Source organism: Ovis aries, chromosome 2 (assembly GCF_016772045.2).
Source record: "Ovis aries strain OAR_USU_Benz2616 breed Rambouillet chromosome 2, ARS-UI_Ramb_v3.0, whole genome shotgun sequence".
Classification (NCBI taxonomy): domain Eukaryota; kingdom Metazoa; phylum Chordata; class Mammalia; order Artiodactyla; family Bovidae; genus Ovis; species Ovis aries.
Window position 1 is genome coordinate 36,372,331 of NC_056055.1, and position 23,260 is coordinate 36,395,590.

Sequence of the window (23,260 nt, forward strand, 5' to 3'; positions counted from 1 at the left end):
CTCGTGCTCTTCTGCTTGTCTTGAGGCACTGGTTTACCTTCTCACCAGAGGCAACATGTTGAGCATGATAAGCAGAAAGATCAACTTGTACTGTCAGAAACAACAAGGAATGTTGTTGGGATCCTTGGAAGTTCTCACATAGGGTGAACTTCCTGATTGATGATCTGCAAACACAAGCTCCACTTTCCTTGTAAATTGTTTGGTTTCAAAATGGCTGCAGCAGTTCCAGGCCTCAGGCTTTTTTTTATTTTTTATTTTTATTTATTTATTTTATTTATTTTTTTTTTAATTTTAAAATCTTTAATTCTTACATGCATTCCCAAACATGAACCCCCCTCCCACCTCCTTCCCCATAACATCTTTCTGGGTCATCCCCATGCACCAGCCCCAAGCATGCTGCATCCTGCGTCAGACATAGACTGGCGATTCAATTCACATGATAGTATACATGTTAGAATGTCATTCTCCCAAATCATCCCACCCTCTCCCTCTCCCTCTGAGTCCAAAAGTCTGTTATACACATCTGTGTCTCTTTCCCTGTCTTGCATACAGGGTCGTCATTGCCATCTTCCTAAATTCCATATATATGTGTTAGTATACTGTATTGGTGTTTTTCTTTCTGGCTTACTTCACTCTGTATAATCGGCTCCAGTTTCATCCATCTCATCAGAACTGATTCAAATGAATTCTTTTTAACGGCTGAGTAATACTCCATTGTGTATATGTACCACAGCTTTCTTATCCATTCATCTGCTGATGGACATCTAGGTTGTTTCCATGTCCTGGCTATTATAAACAGTGCTGCGATGAACATTGGGGTACATGTGTCTCTTTCAATTCTGGTTTCCTCGGTGTGTATGCCCAGCAGTGGGATGGCTGGGTCATAAGGTAGTGCTTTTATGTAACAACATCCAGAGTGAACAGAAAGTCTCTTCCATAAGCTCTTTCAGAAGAGCAAGTGAGAACCATCTCAGAAATGTCAGTCAAGTGCTCCTCAGGTCTCATTGGCCTAAACTAGGTCGTGTGTCTTTTCCTGAACCAATCAGATAAGGGAGGTGTGAAAATCCTTTCACTAACTCAGCTTGAGTCCAGAAGGTAATAGTGGCTTATGGTTTCCCGAGGCTCATGTTCTTTGTGTCCACTTGTGTTTGCATATAATGTTTATACACATGCATGTGCATGCCTGAACTGAACAAAATCTGGGTTCTTTTAGGAAAGACAAAGGGGTGTATCAGTGTTGGGCAATTAGCCTGTTGACGTCTATGCTAATATGGTTTGTGCTTTATAAAACTGCCTCTCTCTAGATCTGGTATAATGGTCGATAACCCAGTGCTTCTTCCTACCAGGGTCCAAATTCTAGTAACTGGGGCACTTGATACTGTCCCCTACTCCTCATACCATTGTTTTCTTCTGTCTCTACATAGAGAAAAGGGGGAATATTGCAAATTGGGTTCCTACAACTGCTTAGGCATGTTGGACCTGGGTTTGACACACAAACAACTTTTCTGAGTCCATTTAAAAAATCTGTGACATGGGGAGAACATGAGTTACCTGTTAATCTACCTGTTGTTAGGAGATTAAATGTATGTACCACAGTTCTTGGGGTACAGTAAGTGTTCAGTATATAGTAATTATCATTGTTATGTTCATACCTTCATTTCTGAAGTTACCTATTCAGACCCTGAATATTGGTTTATAGCAACACATTAAGTATTTTGGGGGTTGGTACTCTTTTCCTCATTTAACCAATATCTAAAATGTAGCAAAATGTCTTAAATATACATATGTATAATGGAATCACTTTGATTTACATGTGAAACTAACATAATATTGTAAATCAACTATATTTCAATAACATTTTAAAATTTTATATAAAAAGGAATTCTTCAGCAAAACAAAAACCTTGACCTGAAGTTTTAGGAATTAGGGGTTGAAATCTGCCATACTTTTTCACTGAAGACAAGCCATGGCTGATTTAGTCAGTGGATTTTTCATGTTCTTTTTCTTTAAGCACAAATATATTGTTGTTTTAACCTTGTCATTGAACCAGGGAGTTGAAGTAAATGCATCATCAGCAACTGAAGACAAGGAGTTAAGAAAAAAAAAAAAAGAGTTATTTGTCTCTTTGTTCAGTTTTTCTCCCATAGAGGCCAATTCTCAGAAGTGAATACAATTTCTCTTAACTTCTTTGTATATTATTAGTAGTAGTAATGATATCTTACATTGGTATAGTGCTTTACAGTTTGCAAAAATGCTTTCATGTTTTACAAACCACAGATTTTTAAGGTCTGTGAGATTATAGATTGTGTTTTGCTCATTATTTTTCTCTAATTCCTATCCCAATGCATGTTGTATGACAGATGTTTAACAAATATGTGAATGAGCCTCAAATTAACCTGGTGGGGTAGATTTGGGAGTTATCATTGTTATTCCCCTTTCATGCAAGAAGAAACTAAGTCTCAGAGATTTCATGACTTAAGGCTTTCTAGTACAAACTTTGAGGTGAGGAGGAGAGAGGGATTTTCTGAAAAATAGTCTAGTTTTTGAATGTGAAAATTAGGTTCTTTTCTAATCTGTGAAAAGAGAACCCTGAGATATTGTGGGATTACTGGAAGAAGTTCAGGGATCACATGCAAAATAAAGATTGTCAAAAAAATGGGCAGAGGAGGTGGAGAGAGGGCCCAGCCCCCTTCACTGTTTGAGGCTCTTGGTATAAAGAGACCCCACACCAAACCCTCAAACATGGCAGCCTGGTTTAGGTCAGTGTGTTAAACTCTGGTGAGAAACTAGTACTGGATTTTGTTCCCCCAATCTGATTTTGAACAATACTTGTAGAAAACACAGTACAATAAATTACCGTAATGTCTGCTCTTATGATGGCCCAGTAACAAAGATTCTACATTCTAGCAAGTCCATAGACCACACCTTGACTGGATTGGTTTAGATTTTTAACACACTAAAAATGTGGTAAAGAAAGAATCCACTTGCCAATGCAGGAGACGCAAGAGATGTGCTTACGATCCCTGGGTTGGGAAGATCCCCTGGAGGAGAGCATGGCAACCCACTCCAGTATTCTTGCCTGGAGAATCCCATGGACAGAGAAGCTTGGTGGGCTACAGTCCATGAAGTCACAGAGTCAGACATGACTGAGCAACTGAGCATAGTGCATACAAAAATGTTAAACAACAATATTTGCAATATTTTAGGATAGTCTTTGTAAGTATCAATTCACAGTGCACTGTTGGTTGTGTGGACCAGTTTTGGGATGCGAGTTTGTGTATGGTAAACAGATTATTCTTTCAACCCCGAGACTATATAACTTCATTTAGAGAGGGCATCAAAAGTCTGTATTTCAAGTGCTTTCTTGAGATGTGGACCATAACATCCTACTGACCTTTGTAGAAGACCCTGCTCACACATTTGTGCCCTATTGTTCTCCACATGTGTGAAATGCTGTTGTGATTAATAAATCACAACTTGTGTAACAGCTCTTAGGAAGCTAGTTGGTTTTTCTTTACTCTTCAGTTGGTACTAAAAATATAACTGCTATCTTGGGGGAGAATCAACGAAATTTTGACATTAAAAAGAAGTCTTGATATTAATACTTGAAATCCTTGGTAACCACTTCTCTGTGTAGACCTTGAAGGATTAGGGTGAAAGTCAACTAATTCTACTATGTTTGAAGAATCTCTAAAAATAGAACTGGGTATCTTGCCTGAGACTCACTGTTAGTTTCCAGAACCTAGGTTTTCCATGAGAGAAAACAGTGCCTCATTTTTTGATTCAGTAACACTCAGTGTGCTAGACACTGGCTTAGGTAGACACTAAGAGTGTGATTAATGGCCTCTACTATCAGAAACCTCAGGAGGAAACCAATGGAAGGTCTGAGTCATTCACCAGAGTTCTAGGGGTGAGAGGTGTGGGGTAGAACCAGCGATCACCCCTAAGCTCATTTGCTGAAGTGAGGTGTGTGGGACTGGCCGCTGGACTTCTACACCCTTGCATTACTGATCGCCGAACAAACCTTTCCAGTTCTTGATACTGGGTCCAGGTGGTCTTTTTGTTTAGGCAAGTGCTGGGCTTCATGCACAAAAATGAGACTGATAGGAATTTCCATGACTTCAGAGCATTGTCATGCTCTCCAGGCAGGAGTGGAACAGAGCAGAACATGAAGATGTAAACTGGCTTCCTTGGCACGAGGAAGCAACACAGAGCATCTAGAGATGATGAGATTGGCTGACAGCCTGCAGATTCTGTTTCTGTTTCAGATTCTGGGCAGTTTCTGTTCTCTAGGCTGGAAAAATCTTTGATCTTTCTGACTGAGGAATAGACAATTCACAGGGGAAAATGGACATTTTTTTTCTTCTTGAGAAAAAAATGTACCTTCTGGATACAGATACAATTTTTACACTCTTCCCAGGGACGGGGGAGCCTGGTGGGCTGCCGTCTATGGGGTTGCACAGAATCGGACACGACTGACGTGACTTAGCAGCAGCAGCATATGGGAAAGTTCTCTAGACCAGTGCTTCTCAAACCTGAATAAGCGTATGAATAACCGAGAGATCTTACTGAAGTGTAGGTTAGGTTCACTTGGTCTAGGACAGTGCCTGGAATTCTGTGTTTCCAACAAGCTCCCTCCTAAGTCAGGCTGAGTTTGCTACAATATTGCTGGACTGAGAGTGGTGCTCTGAGGAGCACAGACCTGGAATCCACGTGGAAGCCTAGACCCATGGGAACTGGCCTCATCTGCTTTGGCGGGAGGCATTGATCCCTGTTTCTGATGCAGGTGTATTATCCAGTCAGTATACTGTCTGCATTGGTGTTTCCTTCTCTCAAGGTTCTTACGTAGTCAGAGATATTGCTTTAGAGTATATATTGATTGCTATGCTTAATCATTAAAAAAAATCTTTGTTGTGCTTTGGAGTACTACTTCTTCTTCAGGGCACAATGCTAGCAGTAGCTATCTTGCACAATCAAGGCCTGTTCAATCCCCCGTCATTAGAAGGCATTGCCTTAACCCACAGGTCTTGTGTGTCTCGCATATGTTGGGGGTAGTCCACCATAGTAAATTCTGCTGTGGAGAGCTTGGCAATCTAATCATAGAATGATGAACTCGTGTTATGTTCAGTGACTTGATCCTAAAGCTGCATCTAAGATGGACAGGTTGCAGAATAAATCTCTGAAAGGTACTATATCCATTGATTATATTCTGGACATCAAATGTAGCCGTCATCAGATATAGCTTGTCATTTGAGCCTCCTGGTTTAAAAACTGTTACAGAAATCTATCCATTTTGACGTTTTGTCCCTTTTGAGCTACATCAAATGGGTTCTGTTAGAAAGAAAGAAAAGGTTAAAAGCTCATCCAAATTTATACTCAAAAGCGATTTCAGGAAAATTGAGGCTTCACATCAGTATATGCTTATAAGCACTAATCCTCTGTTCAGTGCACTGCATCCCAGGCCAGTGAATGACTTCTTCATCTGGTAGTAGTGGTTTCTAATGAAAAAATAATCATGTAGCATAGACCAAACCAATCTTCTGAAATTGTTTTAAAGTGGATTGGAAGAGTGGCTCACTTAAGGTCTCTGATTTCTTCATTTACTTTTGTAGGTCACATTCCATCCCTACAACACTCCATGGGTCTGTCAGCGACTTTGATTGAAGCAGAAAGTTATCAAATATCCTGATGAGGGCTTGGAAGAGTCCTTGCTATTAAGGAGTTTTGTTGTAATATTTATCTTAATCAGATTTGGCTGATATGTCTCTTACTCATAGAACTTTAGAGGGCAAAATCATCTAGCCAATTTAGAATCTAGTCCAACCAACTCATTTTACTGATATGGAGACAGCTGGGAAGTTTGCTCAAGGTCACCCAGACCTGTCTCTGAATCCCAGTCCTGGTCTTCCCCCCAAACCCTGATCTACCACGTGCTTTTGTATGTTGATTTATGGGTGTGACGTCTGTGAGGCCTGAGGCAGCAGGTTTTCCACCTTCCCTGATGGGAATTGGGGTGGTTCCACTGATACATTCATTGCATTTCCTTACCATCTAGACCCTGTGTTCTAGCAGAGTCCCAGTAGGTTCACCAATGCTCTAGAAAGGCAAAATGACACAGAGCCCAGATTCTGCAGCCTGGTGGTCTAGGTCAAATCCTGCTTTGCTCCGTACATATTTTGTGACTTTGGGCAAGCCACTTAACCTCTCTTTAAATATAAAATGGGGACCTTCCTTGTAGGGCTATTGTGAAGAGTGAATGAATGGATACTACAGAGCAGTTGGAGCAAGCAGCCAGATGTGTAGTATGTGGAATTGTGTGTGGTTTTGTAAACTATGGATCTCTACTAGGCACTGAGCTCTGAAATCAGTGTTCTAAATCATTAATAGCATTCTAGAAAGTAAATGGCAATGCTAGAATCAAATAGTCAGATGTGCTGCATCTATGCAGGGCGTTGTTCGGTGTTCTTTTGGTTCCTTTTTTGGTGTGCCTTTGGTTTCGTGTGTGTGTGTGTGTGTGTGTGTGTGTGTGTGTGTGTGTATAAAATGACTTACAGTGTGAAAATGAATTTCTCACTGTGGATTGCACTCAAGAGTTTGGAAGCCCAGCTCCAGAGACTGGAATGAGTGAATTGATTTCTGTATATGCAGCCCTATGGGAGTGAATGAGGCACATGTTAGACATGAAAGTACAAGGCAAGCTCTGACTGAAACATAAATGTGCTTCTTTTGCAGAGGGAGACCAAAGGGCAGTTTCTTATTGACCACATCTGCAACTACTACAGTTTGCTGGAGAAGGACTACTTTGGCATTCGTTATGTGGACCCAGAGAAGCAGCGGGTAAGAGTTCCATTTTGGGGAGGGACTCAGCCTTTGAGGGTGCTGAATAGGTTCTTCTTAGAGCAACTGTGATGCATTTGATCTCATAATTATTGATCACATGGTTATTGACCAGCCCGGGGCATGTGTATATATGTCTGTGTGTATATAAGAGTTTGGCACTGTTCTCACTGGACTTATTGAGGCAGGGGGAAGGGAAATTTAACCTTAGGTCTTTCCAGAAAGCTGCTCCCACCTGACTGAAGAGAGAATGTTCTTGTGCCCTTTGAACCTAGAGTTTGCCGAAGCTTCTCAGACAGTATCTTATTATAGAGAAAAAGCCACCTTTCACTATAAAAAGCCATTGTTAGAGCAGGGAACAAGGAAGTGATTGCCTGATGGGCACGAGGTTTTCTTTTAGGGTGATGAAAATGTTTGACACTTGATAGAAATGATAGATATATGCCATTGTGAGTGTTTTAAATACCACCTAAGATGTATACTTTAAACTGTTATGTTAATGAGCATTGCCTCAATTAAAAAAAAAAAAACTTTGGCAGATTATGGGTAAAGTTACTTTGAAAAGTGTTAGTTGTTCAGTTGTGTGTCTGACTCTTTGTGACTCCATGGACTGTAGCCTACCAGGCTCCTCTGTGCATGGGATTCTCCAGGCAGGAATACTGGAGTGGGCTGCCACTTCCTCCTTCAGGGGATCTTCCTGAGACAGGGATGGAACCTGGGTCTCCTGCATTACAAGCAGATTCTTTACCATCTGAGCCACCAGAGAAGCCCAAAAGTTACTTTGAAAGCTTTCTCCTTAGGAACCACCAAATTTGACAGCCCCCATTGTATTTCTTGGAGTAGGAAATGGCAACCCACTCCAGTATTTTTGCCTGGAGAATCCCATGGACAGAGGGCCTGTCAGGCTACAGTCCATGGGGTCACAAAGAGTCAGACACAACTGAGTGACTGAGCATATTGTATTCCTATTCCTGGACAATATATCCTTCATGGCCTCTTGGTGCATGAGTAGTCTTGCTTTTTGAGCGGGGGTACCAGTCTAAGAGTGTTCAGGTATGACATCTGCCAAACTCACAGTGATATGTGTCCCTCACATTGAAAAGACCCCAGGAATCTCCATCCAGGCTCCTACCACCTAGGGCTTCTCATTCCTGCATGAGTCCCAGCTATGCATAAAAAGGCGCTGTATCTGCTCCAGTCTATGTTCTTACCCTGCCCTACTGATAAGCATGGCAGTGTGTGAAGGGATCAGCTGAGGGTGACTACTTTTTTTAATTTGCTCTCCTCCTTACCAGTGGCCCTGGTCATCTTCCTATTTCTTTTTCCCCTCCTGGTTCTTGGTTTTGTGTTTACTGACCTTATACAGTGAAGGAGAGGCTCACAAAGTGTATTTTTGTAAAGGAGGAGGATATTGAAGGGATAGATTAGTTTTCTGAAACATGGAGAATCTTATTTGCATTTCAGTAGGACCTAACCTTCTATAAAGGGATATAAGGCAGTGGCTCAGAAGAAGGAGATTTTGGTTTCCTGTAGCACTTGCAGGAACCCTTGAATGAACCAAGTATTTACCTGAGTAAGAGGAAGGTGGCAGGACACTGTGAGGATGTGGGACTGCTATGAGACCACAGAGGGGATTTGTATGGCGTTTACTGTTGAGTAACAGTGACTCCCAGACTAGCCCTGCAACTAAGTCAGTTTAGGTGTTTGCTAAAATCGGTTAGTATGGACCTTATTCTAGACCCCCTGAATCAGAATTCCTGAGGCTAGGGCCAGGAAAAGGTATTTTAATTCATCTTGATTCTAATTTTGATGCAGCCATCCTAGCTTTGACTTCTGACCAGTGTTGGAGACTATGGCATAAAGACATTCATAGACATAATTTCTTATGGCCTATGAAGATATTACTTACTCTTGTATGGAGAGAGTTCGAATCTATGTCTCTTGCGTCTCCTGCATTGGCAGGTGGATTCTTTACCACTAGCGCCATCTGGGAAGCCCCATGGAGAGAGAAACCTGCTCAAAAACATTTGTTACTTACCGGCCCTAAGGGTAACAAGTGATGAAGTAAGTACTTGAATTTAGAATTATGGTTCAGAGTTCCCCTGGCCACACAGACTCTGTGAACAACATCAGTCATCTAACCACTGCTGAAAATTATTTTTATACAAAATTAACAGCCTACCTGCAGAAGTAATTCTAGCTACCATTCAGTTCAGTTCAGTTCAGTCGCTCAGTCGTGTCCGACTCTTTGCGACCCCATGAATCGCAGCACGCCAGGCCTCCCTGTCCATCACCAATTCCCAGAGTTCACTCAGACTCACGTCCTAGTTGAGCATTTATCATATGTAAGGAAATTTACTCATATGGTCTTTAGTCTTCCCCCCAAAAGGGGGAAACTGAGGCTCAGAGATACAATTACAGCTAGTAATTGTAGAAGGAAGAATGGGATTTAAAACCACACTATTTCCATTTTATCTCTCAAGTGAAAATTTGAAACACAGCCTAGATTAGGAACCTGTGAATCCTTTTTGTAAAGGGCTATACATAAAATATTTCCAGCTTTGTGACTGATAAAATTTCTGTTGCAGTTCCTAAGTAATTAAATTCTAATGGAAAGTAGCCGTAGACAGTACCTAAATTAGTGGATGTGTGTGTGTTCCAGTAAAACTTTTTCTCCAATGAAAGTATTTCTCAAAAAAGACAATTGGCCATAGTTTGCTGACCCTTGGCTTAGACAATAACTGGATACCACTTAAATGCATAAGCCTTTTTTGTCCCTCTTAACCCTCTCAGTGGGGAGATTCTGGATAAAACATTAATAAGCAAAGCCTTTCAAATTAGACTCAGATATAAATATGAATTTGTGTTCTTAAATATACAGAGATAAATACGGAAATAAATATGTATGTGTATTAAGGTGGATAGCTAGTATGTATACGTATATTTCCAAGTTCTATCCACGGAGCTGGCTTAGAGGCAATGATACCACAGTAGTAATGGGCACACCTAGCTCTCAGACCTTGGTTTCAAATACCATGTTAATAAAAGGAAGAAGAGCTTCTTGCAGAAATGGCTGACTCTAGAGCCAGTATAGGGAAATAACAAGGTGAGCCTGGAGCATCATGCAGCACCAGGAAATTAAAACAAAACAAAACAAAAAAAACCTCACAAAACCAAAATGTAGAGCACTAGGAAAGGCACTGAGCCAACATGAAAGAACTGCCAATGACCGGAACTGAAGAAACAGAAGTGACCAAAACAGTAATAGTATTGAATTATAATCCATAGAATAAATATTCATGACTTCATACTGATATAAATAAATAACTTAATAGATAAATAAAAGAAGTGGTAGCTCTTCCTTACAGAGCAGTTCCAATTAATAAATATAGAGAGAATGAGAGAAATAAAAAGCCATTATTAGAGTGCCAAAATAATAATTGCTATGGGCAAGATCCATTAACGAATGCTAAAATTAGTGGACAAAAATTTGAGGAGAATCAAGATATTTGTGCAGTCTCAAGGTATCCTCTCCCCCAACCCACTCTCAGCCTGGTATTTTTTAATTACAAGAGGAAAAAGAAAAGCTTTATAGTGGAGAAACTTGGCAGACATCACTTTAACCAAGCGATCAGGATTAACATCAGCAATAAAAAGCCTTACCAACATCATGGACTCCTGGATATCAAGCACTGAGAAGAGCACTCTTTCTCTGTGGTATTCTTTGCAATAATGCATAATTTCATTCAAATCTTGAGGGAACATCAGACAAACTAAAGGGAGAGACATTCTCCAAAACAATTCACCCACACCCTTCAAGAATGTTCAGGTCATGAAGGACAAGAAAAGATGGGGAAACTCTCACAGAGTAGAGAGCTACATCACCTACGACAATGTGGAATCCTCGACTGGATACTGGAACAGAGAAAAGTGTAGGAGTGGAAAAACTGGTGAACTCCAGGTGAAGTCTGTAGCTTAGTTAATAGTATTGGGTTAATATTAGTTTCTTAATTTTGACAATTGCTCTATGGCTATATAAGATGCTAACACTAGGGAAAGATGAGGCACCTTTTCTGTATATCTACAATTATTTTTTTAACTTGAAGTTTCTGGGTTATGTGCTTACTGTTCTTTATATTTTGATGTGGCTTAGCTTAATTTTTAGTGTCCAGATTCAGGTAGTAGATTAGTGGAAAAAATAAGGGCCACTCCAAAACAAAACCATCCTCTCTGATGTATTCACTAAACTGCTTAGAGGGTTACCTGAATAGTTCTGATTTTCCTGTAATTTAGCTGTTACTGCCTTTTGATTTTGAGGATGCAATGTGAGTGTATCTTCCACATGGACTGCAGAGTAGTTACTATTCAAAATTGTATGAACTTTGTACTCAGAAAGAGGCTTGGACTTTTTGCTTAGAAAGATGCTTGGACTTTGTAATCACATGGATGCAAATTAAATCCCATCTCTGTTGGTTAATAAGTGTGATCTTGACCAAGTTATGAGCTTCTCTGAGTCTTTGTTCTGATTGTTAATATAGATAACAACACCTACATATGAAATTGATATGGGAATTAGATACGATATGTAAATGCTGAATAAATGATATATATGGAGTACTACATAGCGTGTGCTATTTTTATTATTGATTGTTGTTATTACTGTTACTGTGCATTAGCTGGGCTTCCCAGATGAAGCTAGTGTTAAAGAAATCACCTACCAATGCAGGAGACATAAGAGACATAAGTTCAAGCCCTGGGTTGGGAAGATCCCCTGGAGGATGGCATGGCAACCCACTCTAGTATTCTTGCCTGGAGAATCCCATGGACAGAGAAGCCTGGCAGGCTACAGTCCATAGGGTCACAAAGAGTCAGACATGACTGAAGCGACTTAGCATCCTTGTACACATGCATTAGCTAGGTCTAGGTGAGGCAATTACATGAGGAAATACAGCCATGATTGGAAAGTCTAAAACCTAGAAATGTTAATGATAACTGCTTTCAAAGGCAGGATGGCCATTATTATGATCTTTGGGGAGAGAAGAGGGAGGAAGAGAACCTTGGATAATTAGAAAAAGGGCCCAAAGACAAAACAAAATGCTGATATGAGAGTCTTAAGCAGAGATTAGTTGACAAACCTTAGTTTGTTTTTTGTTTATTTGTTTTTAACCAGCTCATGTGCTTTTTCTCCATGGAAAATATTGAATTATTTAGATAGAAAGCTAATCAAGAAAAAATCAAGTTAGTTAGAAAGACTGATGTGGAACTTATTCTGTTGTGGGAGTTGGTGGTTTGCCTACAACTCTTCACAATTTGATTTACAGTACACTATTGTGGAATATTAAATATTTAGCACTATTACATTTGGAATACCATATGTTTGACAAGATGTCTTGTGTCCCATATGCTGTGAGAGTGGTGAGGACTGAATCAGTAAATGATGACTACCTTTGCTATTTAATAGCAAAGGCCCAGAATTTCCATTATTTTAAAATATTGATGTAAGAAGGGACAAACTGAATACTGGTTAATAAAATCCTCTCTAATGCCCACCACATTTATCTTCTAAAGAATTCATATAATCTTAGTTGCCTAAGATTAGGAAGAAAGTGAGTAGTATTCTCCTCATTTACTGAAAGAGAAAGCTGAGACTACAAGTGTGGAAGTCTTGGGAGAAATAATTCCAGAAGAAAAAGATCTTATTTGGCTTATCCAAGTTTTTTTTTTTTTTTTCTTAAATGCAATCTTTCTACTACTTCTGCTCAGGTGCTGAGGTAACTTCTCTTTGGAAAGATGAAGTTTTGAAATAATTAGTTGGGTTTCATATTTCTAGTTCTGTGGCTTTGATTTTATGTTCATCCTCTGGATTTTCCTGCTTACTCTTCCACACTTCCCCTTCCCCCAAACCCAGCTAGCGAAGTCACCCCCACTGCTTTAGAGCTAAGGACATACCCCAACCCTAGCCAGTCAGAGGAGGAATTATGCCAGGGCTTTGATGTAGGTAGTTGGTTTATAGACTTCAGCGAGACTGAACCCAGTGCTTTTGATTTTTAACTTCCCTATCTCTAAGCATCTGTTTAACCCACTTACATGAGGGCCATTGACTTTTCTAACTTAAGGGATATTCTGAAACATACCCAAGGACAGCAAATTTACTTTGTAAAATCACACCTCTGGGGCAGTCTCTGCAAGCACCCTTGTTTTAGGGCATTCTGTGTCACGTGGCCACTGGATGTCCTTTCTGATAGGATGACCTAGGAAATCATGGATGCAGGGACATGCTGAACTTCCTCCAAATATAATTACAGCCTTGAGGTTTTTGTGTTGGCAGCCAGAAAGAACTAGTGAGCCTATCAGTGAGTTTTGTTAACAATGGGAAAAGATCTTGCCTATGTTAGAGCAATTTGCTTTTGTTGGAGGTACCTTTGGGGGAGGACATGGAATGGAAAAAGAAACAGGACCAGTGATTTGAAATTTCACTCTGGGGATGGTGCCAGGAAGCTAGATAGCATTATGTCCCACCAGCTGCTCCTTCCATTGAAAGGCTGCTTTCTGCTCCTGGGGAAATGGCTTCACAGATGCTTGAAACTAGGAATGAGAGGGGTACCTGAGATCTAGGACATCCCTAAACTGAAGAGGAGGGCTGTACTTCTGCCTCAAGTCATTGGTCATGAATTTGTCTGCTTAATGAGTCCTCTTTTTTTAAAAAACATTTTTTAAAATTAGAGGATGATTACTTTACAGTATTGTGATGGTTTTTGCCTTATATCAACATGAATAGATATTAGGTATACATGTGTCACCTCCCTCTGGAACCCCCCTGCCATCTCCCTTCCAATCCCACCCCTCTAGGTTGTCACAGAGCAAATGATTCCTCATTTAAGTATCAGGGGCATCAAAAATCAAGATTACTTGGATGTCTGTTTTAGGAGAGGTGTGGACAAGTAGGAATCAGAGAACTAAAATGGACTGGAATGAGTGAATTTAACTCAGATGACCATTGTATCTACTACTGTGGGTAGGAATCCCTTAGAAGAAATGGAGTAGCCATCATAGTCAACAAAAGAGTCCAAAATGCAGTACTTGGATGCAATCTCAAAAACGACAGAATGATCTCTGTTCATTTCCAAGGCAAACCATTCAGTATCACAGTAATCCAAGTCTATGCCCCAACCGGTAACGCTGCAGAAGCTGAACGGTTCTATGAAGACCTACAAGACCTTCTAGAACTAACACCCAAAAAAGATGTCCTTTTCATTAGAGGGGACTGGAATGCAAAAGTAGGAAGTCAAGAAACACCTGGAGTAACAGGCAAATTTGGCCTTGGAATGAAGCAGGGCAAAGGCTAATAGAGTTTTGCCAAGAGAACGTGCTGGTCATAGCAAACACCCTCATCCAACAACACAAGAGAAGACTCTACACATGGACATCACCAGATGGTCAACACCAAAATCAGATTGATTATATTCTTTGTAGCCAAAGATGGAGGAGCTCCATATAGTCAGCAAAAACAAGACCAGGGAGCTGACTGTGGCTCAAATCATGAGCTCCTTATTGCCAAATTCAGACTTAAATTGAAGAAAGTAAGGAAAACCACTAGACCATTCAGATATGACCTAAATCAAATCTCTTATGATTATACAGTGGAAGTGAGAAATAGATTTAAGGGCCTAGATCTGATAGACAGAGTGCCTGATGAACTATGGATGGAGGTTCGTGACACTGTACAAGAGACAGGGATCAAGACCATCCCCATGGAAAAGAAATGCAAAAAGCAAAATGGCTGTCTGGGGAGGGCTTACAAATAGCTGTGAAAAGAAGAGAGGTGAAAAGCAAAGGAGAAAAGGAAAGATATAAGGATCTGAATGCAGAGTTCCAAAGAATAGCAAGGAGAGATTTAAAAAAAGCCTTCCTCAGTGATCAATGCAAAGAAATCGAGGAAAACAATAGAATAGGAAAGACTAGAGATCTCTTCAAGAAAATTAGAGATACCAAGGGAACGTTTCATGCAAAGATGGGCTCGATAAAGGACAGAAATGGTATGGACCTAATAGAAGCAGAAGATATTAAGAAGAGGTGTCAAGAATATCCAGAAGAACTGTACAAAAAAGATCTTCACAACTCAATTAATCATGATGGTGTGATCACTCACACTCACCTACAGCCAGACATCCTGGAATGTGAAGTCAAGCGGGCCTTACAAAGCATCACTACGAATAAAGCTAGTGGAGGTGATGGAATTCCAGTTGAACTATTTCAAATCCTGGAAGATGGTGCTGTGAAAGCACTGCACTCAATATGCCAGCAAATTTGGAAAACTCAGCAGTGGCCGCAGGACTGTGACCAATCCCAAAGAAAGGCAATGCCAAAGAATGCTCAAACTACCGCACAATTGCACTCATCTCACACACTAGTAAAGTAATGCTCAAAATTCTCCAAGCCAGGCTTCAGCAATACATGAACTGTCAACTTCCAGATGTTCAAGCTGATTTTAGAAAAGGCAGAGGAACCAGAGATCAAATTGCCAACGTCCGCTGGATCATGGAAAAAGCAAGAGAGTTCCAGGAAAACATCTATTTCTGCTTTATTGACTATGCCAAAGCCTTTGACTGTGTGGATCACAATCAACTGTGGAAAATTCTGAAAGAGATGGGAATACCAGACCACCTGACCTGCCTCTTGAGAAATCTGTATGCAGGTCAGGAAGCAACAGTCAGAACTGGACATGGAACAACAGACTGGTTCCAAATAGGAAAAGGAGTACATCAAGGCTGTATATTGTCACCCTGCTTATTTAACTTATATGCAGCGTACATCATGAGAAACGCTGGACTGGAAGAAACACAAGCTGGAATGAAGATTGCCGGGAGAAATATCAATAACCTCAGATATGCAGATGACACCACCCTTATGGCAGAAAGTGAAGAGGAACTCAAAAGCCTCTTGATGAAAGTGAAAGTGGAGAGTGAAAAGGTTGGCTTAAAGCTCAACATTCAGAAAACGAAGATCATGGCATCTGGTCCCATCACTTCATGGGAAATAGATGGGGAAACAGTGTCAGACTTTATTTTGGGGGGGCTCCAAAATCACTGAAGATAGTGACTGCAGCCATGAAAATAAAAAACGCTTACTCCTTGGAAGAAAAGTTATGAGAAACCTAGATAGTATATTCAAAAGCAGAAACATTACTTTGCCAACAAAGGTCCATCTAGTCAAAGCTATGGTTTTTCTAGTAGTCATGTGTGGATGTGAGAGTTGGACTGTGAAGAAAGCTTAGCACTGAAGAATTGATGCTTTTGAACTGTGGTGTTGGAGAAGACTCTTGAGAGTCCCTTGGACTGCAAAGAGATCCAACCAGTCCATTCTAAAGGAGATCAATCCTGGGTGTTCTTTGGAAGGAATGATGCTGAGGCTGAAACTCCAGTACTTTGGCCACCTGATGCGAAGATCTGACTCATCGGAAAAGACTGATGCTGGGAGGGATTGGGGACAGGAGGAGAAGGGGACGACAGAGGATGAGATGTCTGGATGGCATCCCCGACTCGATGGACATGAGTTTGAGTGAACTCCGGGAGTTGGTGATAGACAGGGAAATATGGCGTGCTGCGTTTCATGGGGTCACAAAGAGTCGGACACTACTGAGCAACTGAACTGAACTGAACTGATGGACAAGTAACCTGGCTTTGCAGGAAAAGACTTGGGGTATTCAAGTTACGAAGAATACATCACTATCATAACAGCTTGAGAACCAGAATTGTTGTCAGTAATTTAATTGTGGTCCAAGGTATTAATGCTGACAGATTTTGAGAAATTGTCATTTTCTTTCAGAAGAAAGCAGAATATGATGTTTAACTAAAATGATTGCTTGCCAATGACTCTATCTACATACACCTGATGTCTTCTCTTCAGAAGGAATGGGATACCTGATCAGAGGTTGCAGTCTGAAAATCACTTAGCCAACTGAGATATTATAATTTTAGTGACAAGGAGGAACCAGTTCATGAACTGGTCATCTTGTTCAGGTCAAAATGCAGAAATAAGGAAGAACTTCTGAGAAGATGCAGAGTAGGAAGACCCTGAATTCACTTTCTTTTGTGGGCACATCATAATTATAACTGTTAAAGGGCAGCTATCTATGAAAACAAGCTGATGGAGAAAAGACCTTCCACGATTAAAGATACAAGGAAAGAACCACAATGTGACAGGTAGAAGGGGCGGTTACACAGAATGGTCACATCCAGGGGAAGCAATCCAAAAACAGGAGGATAGTCACAACTGTAGAGATTTTCTTCAAGAAGTTTAAAGTGTATGGCGGGGATGGTTTGGTATACATATTCATTGTAAAAGGAACCCCCACCCCTTTGAATTAGTTAACATATTCATCATCTCACATATTTACCTTTATTTGGGGGGAGTAGTGAGAACATTTAAGTTTTACTGTCAGCGAATTTCAATTATATAATACAGTGCAACTATAGTCACCATGTTATACTTGAATTCTTGGACCTTATTCCTCTTATAACTAAAAGCTTATACCCTTTTACCAACTTCTCCCTTTGTTTATTGTTATATGTTTTCTGGTACATATTTCTAGTTATGAGTCTGTAAATATTCTTACCTTTATTCAAATTATATAGGGTATCTTAATTGCAGTCATCTCACATGCTAGTAAAGTAATGCTCAAAATTCTCCAAGCGTGAACCGTGAACTTCCAGATGCTCAAGCTGGTTTTAGAAAAGGCAGAGGAACCAGAGATCAAATTGCCAACATCCGCTAGATCATTGAGAAAGCAAGAGAGTTCCAGAAAACATCTATTTCTGCTTTATTGACTATGCCAAAGCCTTTGACTGTGTGGATCACAACAAACTGTGGAAAATTCTTCAAGAGATGGGAATATGTATGAGAAATCTGTATTCAGGTCAGGAAGCAACAGTCAGAACTGGACATGGAACAACAGACTGGTTCCAAATCAGGAAAGGAATATGTCAAGGCTGTATATTGTCACCCTGCTATTTAACTTATATGCAGAGTACATCATGAAAAATCCTGGGCTGGATGAAGCACATGCTGGAATCAAGATTTCTGGGAGAAATATCAATAACCTCAGATATGCAGTTGACACCACCCTTACGGCAGAAAGTGAAGAAGAACTAAACAGCCTCTTGATGAAAGTGAAAGAGAAGAGTGAAAATTTGGCTTAAAGCTCAACATTCAGAAAACTAAGACCATGGCACCTGGTCCTGTCACTTCATGGCAAATTAGATGGGGAAACAGTGGAAACAGTGACAGAGTTTATTTTTTGGGCTCCAAAATCACTGCAGATGGTGACTGCAGCCATGAAATTAAAAGATGCTTGCTCCTTGGAAGAAAAGCTATGACCAACCTAGACAGCATATTAAAAATCAGAGACATTGCTTTTCCAACAAAGGTCCATCTATTCAAGGCTATGGTTTTTCCAGTAGTCATGTATGTATGTGAGAGTTGAACTATAAAGAAAACTGAGCGCCGAAGAATTGATGCTTTTGAACTGTGGTATTGGAGAAGACTCTTGAGAGTCCCTTGGACTGCAAGGAGATCCAACCAGTCCATCCTAAAGGAACTCAGTCCTGAATATTCATTGGAAGGACTGATGCTGAAGCTGAAACTCCAATACTTTGTCCACCTGATGTGAAGAGCTGACTCATTTGAAAAGACCATAATGATGGGAAAGATTGAAGGTGGGAGGAGAAGGGGATGACAGAGGCTGAGATGGTTGTATGGCATCACTGACTCAATGGATGTGAGTTTGAGTAAACTCAGGGAGTTGGTGATGGACAGGGAGGCCTGGCGTGCTGCATTCCATGGGGTTGCAAAGAGTCAGACGCAACTGAGCAACTGAACTGAACTGAAACCTCATTCAGTAAATTTCTTATTTCAGAGTTTTTTGGCTTTAGAAGTTTCATTTGGTTACTTTTGTATCTTTCATCTCTCTCCTCTTTATGTTAATGCATTCTTTAGGTATATTAGCTATTTTTATTTCTACCATAGCTGTTTTGAAATAACTGTCTTCTAATTACATTGTCTATAGAATTTATGGCTGTTTCTACTGACTGAATTTTCTTCTGGTTTGGGTCAGATTTTCCTGCATCTTTGCAAATCTGGTAATTTTATATTGGATGTTAGATATTGTGAGTATTATACTGTTGAATGTCTAGATTTTGTTGTCTTTAAAGAGTGTGCAAATTTGTTTTGGTAGATATTTTACCTTATAGTCTTATTCAAAATTTTTTTTTCAAATAAAACTTGTTTTTAGACTTAAAAAAAAATGAAGACCCTGAGCCCCATACCAGGTTTCCCAGCACCAGGAAGATGGTCCCCTTAGAACATTTTGTTTTGAAGATAAGCAGGGCTTGCATATGGGAGAGCCAGAGAGATATAGGAAACAGATCCTGCTCTTAAATGGTGCATTTTATATGAGTATAAAATCTCATATACTCCAAATCCCAGTACAGGGGCAGTGATTTGAAAGGATCCTGGATTAGATCCAGTTGCTGATCTTAGAGAGCCTCCTGGAGAGGCAGAGGCAATTGGGACTCCTGCTAGGTACATAGACACTGGTAGCAGCCATTTGGGGAAGCTCATTCTATCACAAGGACAATATATATATTCTATCACAATATTAATATATTGCCAAGCACTATTTTGGAGCCCTTCTCTAACCTATTAGCACTGGGGGCTTACCTGTATACCAATGGGCTGGCACCAACCAGGGGACCCTCTAGGCCCTGCAGCTAGTGCCTCAGAACCCAGCCTTTCCCACCACCCCAGATCCTGCAGCCAGACTTCTTGATACCCAGGCCTGCCTACCTACAGGCTCACACCAGCTGCAGGACCCTTTAGGACTCTGCATAGTCAGCTGTACTGAGACCTGGCCCTTCCTACCTGTGGACTAGCAGCCAATGAAGCAGGGCTTGACAGCCAACTGTGCTGGGTACCAGCCTTTCCTATGAGCATGCCCACAATAGTCAACTCTGCAATGATAAAAGGTGGGGAAAAGACCTAAACTGACTTTTCTCCAAAGAAGACATACAGATGGCTAACAAACACATGTAAGGATGCTCAACATCGCTCATTATTAGAGAAATGCAAATCAAAACTATAATAAGATTCCACCTCACACCAGTCAGAATGGCCATCATCAAAAAGTCTACAAACAATAAATGCTGGAGAGGGTGTGGAGAAAAGGGAACCCCCTTGCATTGCTGGTGGGAATGTAAATTGATGCAGCCACTATGGAAGACAGTATGGAGATTCCTTTAAAAACTAGCAATAAAACCACTGCATGACCCAGCAATCCCACTCCTAGGCATATACCCAAGGAAACCAAAACTGAAAGACACGTGTACCCCAGTGTTCACTGCAGCACTATTTACAATAGCTAGAACATGGAAGCAACCTAGATGTCTGTTGACAGATGAGTGGATAAAGAAGCTGTGGTATATATATATATATACAATGGAATATTACTCAGCCAAAGAAAAGAATGCATTTGAATCAGTTTTAATGAGATGGACAGACCTAGAGCCCATTGTACAGAGCGAAGTACATCAGAAAGAGAAAGATAAATGTCATATACTAACACATGCATATGGAATCTGGAAAGATAGTACTGATGAATTTAGTTGCAGCGCGGCAGTGGAGAAACAGACATAGAAAACAGACTTATGGACAGAGGCGGAGGGGAGGAGGGAGATGTATGAAAAGAGTAACATGGAAACTTCTAATACCATATGTAAAATAGATAGCCAATGGAAACTTGCTGTATGACTCAGGGATCTCAAACAGGGTCTCTGTAGCAATCTAGAAGGATTGGATGGGGAGGGAGATGGGAGGGAGGTTCAAGAGTGAGGGGACATATGTATACCTATGGCTGATTCTTGTTTATGTTTTACAGAAAACAACAGAATTCTGTAAAGCAATTATCTTTCAATTAAAAAATTAATTTTTAAAAAGTAATTAAATGTAAGTGGACTAGATGCTCCAATCAAAGGACACAATGTGGCTGAATGGATTAAAAAAATAAGACCAATATATGTCCTGTCTACAAGAGTTTCATTTCATATCTAAACACACTCACACAGACTGCCACTGAGAGGGTGGAAACAAGTATTTGTGCAAATGAAATGAAAAAAAAAAAAGGCTGGAGTAGCAAGACTTTTATCAGACAAAATCAGTTTTAAAACTGTAAGAAGAGACAAAGGAGATATTATGTAATGATCAAGTGATCAATCCAAGAAGAAGACAGAAGAATTGTAAATATACAGGAGTTCCCAGGTGGCACTGGTGGTAAAGAATCTACCTGCCAATGCAGGAGACACAAGAGACATTGGTTTGATCCCTGGGTTGGGAAGATCCCTGGAATAGGAAATAGCAACCTGCTCCAGTATTCTTGCCTGGAAAATCCCACAGATGGAGTAGTCTAGCGACAACTGAGTGACTGAGTCCACACACACACGCTCCAATAGAGGAGCACCTAAATACATAAATATTAACATATATAGAGAGAAACTGACAGTAACACAATAATAGAGGACTTTAAACACCCCAGTTACGTCAATGGACAGATCAGCCAGCCAGAAAATCAATAAAGAAACACTGGCCTTAAACTATACTCAAGACCAGAGGACTATATATTAGTATATGTATGTGTACACACACACACACACACACACACACATATATACATATATGGCAACTGCATACACATTTTTTCAAGTGTACACGGAACATTCTCCAGGATAGATCACATGCTATGCCACCAAACAAGTCTCAGTAAGTTTAAGAAGATTGAAATCATATCAAGTACCATTTCTGACCACAGTACTATAAGACTAGAAATCAACTGCAAGAAAAACTGGAAAAAAAATGAATGTGTAGAGGCTAAACAATATGCCACTAAACAACCAATGGGTCGGTGAAAAAAAAAAATCAAAGAGGAAATTTAAAAATGGAAAAAGAATGATCCAAAATCTATGGGACACAGTGAAAACAGTTTCAAGAGGGAATTGTATAGTGATATAAGCCTGCCTCACGAAACAGGAAAAATCTCAAACAATCTAAAATATCTAAGTGAAAGTGAAGTTGCTCAGTTGTGTCTGACTCTTTGCAACCCCATGGACTGTAGCCTACCATGGGATTTTCCAGGCAAGAATACTGGAGTGGGTTGCCATTTCCTTCTCCAGGAAATCTTCCCAACCCAGGGATTGAACCTGGGTCTCCCGCATTGTAGGCAGATGCTTTACCGTCTGAGCCACCAGGGAAGTCTAAGGAACTAGCAAAAGGGCAAGCAAAACTCAAAGTTAAAAGAAAGAAAGAAATAATAAACATCAGAGCAGAAGTAAATGAAATGAAGACTAGAAAAACAATGAAAACAATTAATGAAACTAAGAGCTGGTTCTTTGTAAAGATGATAAACCAGACTCATCAAGAAAAAAAAAAAAGAGCCTAAATAAGTAAAATCAGAAATGAAAGAAGAGAAATTACAGTGGACACAATAGAAATACAAGGGATCATAACAGTTGGCCGCAAGGATACGCCATGTCCAAAGTCAGGGGCGGCCGCTGAGAGGAGCTACCCCACGTCCAAGGTAAGGAGCAGTGGCTGCACTTTGATGGAGTATCTGTGATGAGATACAACACGTCCAAGGGAGGAGAAACCCAAGTAAGATGGTAGGTGCTGAGAGAAGGCATCAGAGGACAGACAGACTGAAACCACAATCACAGACAACTAGCCAATCTGATCACATGGACCACAGCCTTGTCTAACTCAATGAAACTAAGCCATGCTGTGTGGGGCCACCCAAGAAGGACGGGTCATGGTGGAGAGGTCTGACAGAATGTGGTCCACTGGAGAAGGGAATGACAAACCACTTCAGTATTCAGAACCCCATGAACAGTATGAAAAGGCAAAAAGATAGGACACTGAAAGATGAACTCCCCACGTTGGTAGGTGCCCAATATGCTACTGGAGATCAGTGGAGAAATAACTCCAGAAAGAATGAAGGGATGGAGTTAAGCAAAAACAACACCCAGCTGTGGATGGACTGGTGATAGAAGCAAGGTTCGATGCTGTAAAGAGCAATATTGCATAGCAACCTGGAATGTTAGGTCCATGAACAAAGAAAATTGGAAGTGGTCAAACAGGAGATGGCAAGAGTGAACGTCAACATTCTAGGAATCAGTGAAATAAGATGGACTGGAATAGGTGAATTTAACTCAGATGACCATTACATTTACTAGTGTGAGCAGGAATCCCTTAGCAGAAATGGAGTAGCCATCATAGTCAACAAGAGTCTGATATGCAGTACTTGGATGCAATCTCAAAAACGACAGAATGATCTCTGTTCGTTTCCAAGGCAAACCATTCAATATCACAGTAATCCAAGTCT

At 40.4% G+C, this 23,260-nt stretch overlaps 1 protein-coding gene across 10 annotated transcripts in view; it reads left to right on the forward strand.

Moving 5' to 3' along the window:
• FRMD3 (FERM domain containing 3) overlaps nt 1–23,260 on the forward strand; it is a 416,578-nt gene that overhangs the window by 222,482 nt on the left and 170,836 nt on the right. For all 10 annotated transcript variants that reach the window (XM_060409135.1, XM_060409137.1, XM_060409136.1 and 7 more), the window contains one exon: nt 6,733–6,837. Coding sequence is in view for 4 of the 10 variants with exons in the window: in XM_004004117.5 (XP_004004166.2) it covers nt 6,733–6,837 (105 nt within the window). In the remaining 6 variants the exon portion in view is untranslated. The remainder of the gene's footprint in view (nt 1–6,732; nt 6,838–23,260) is intronic.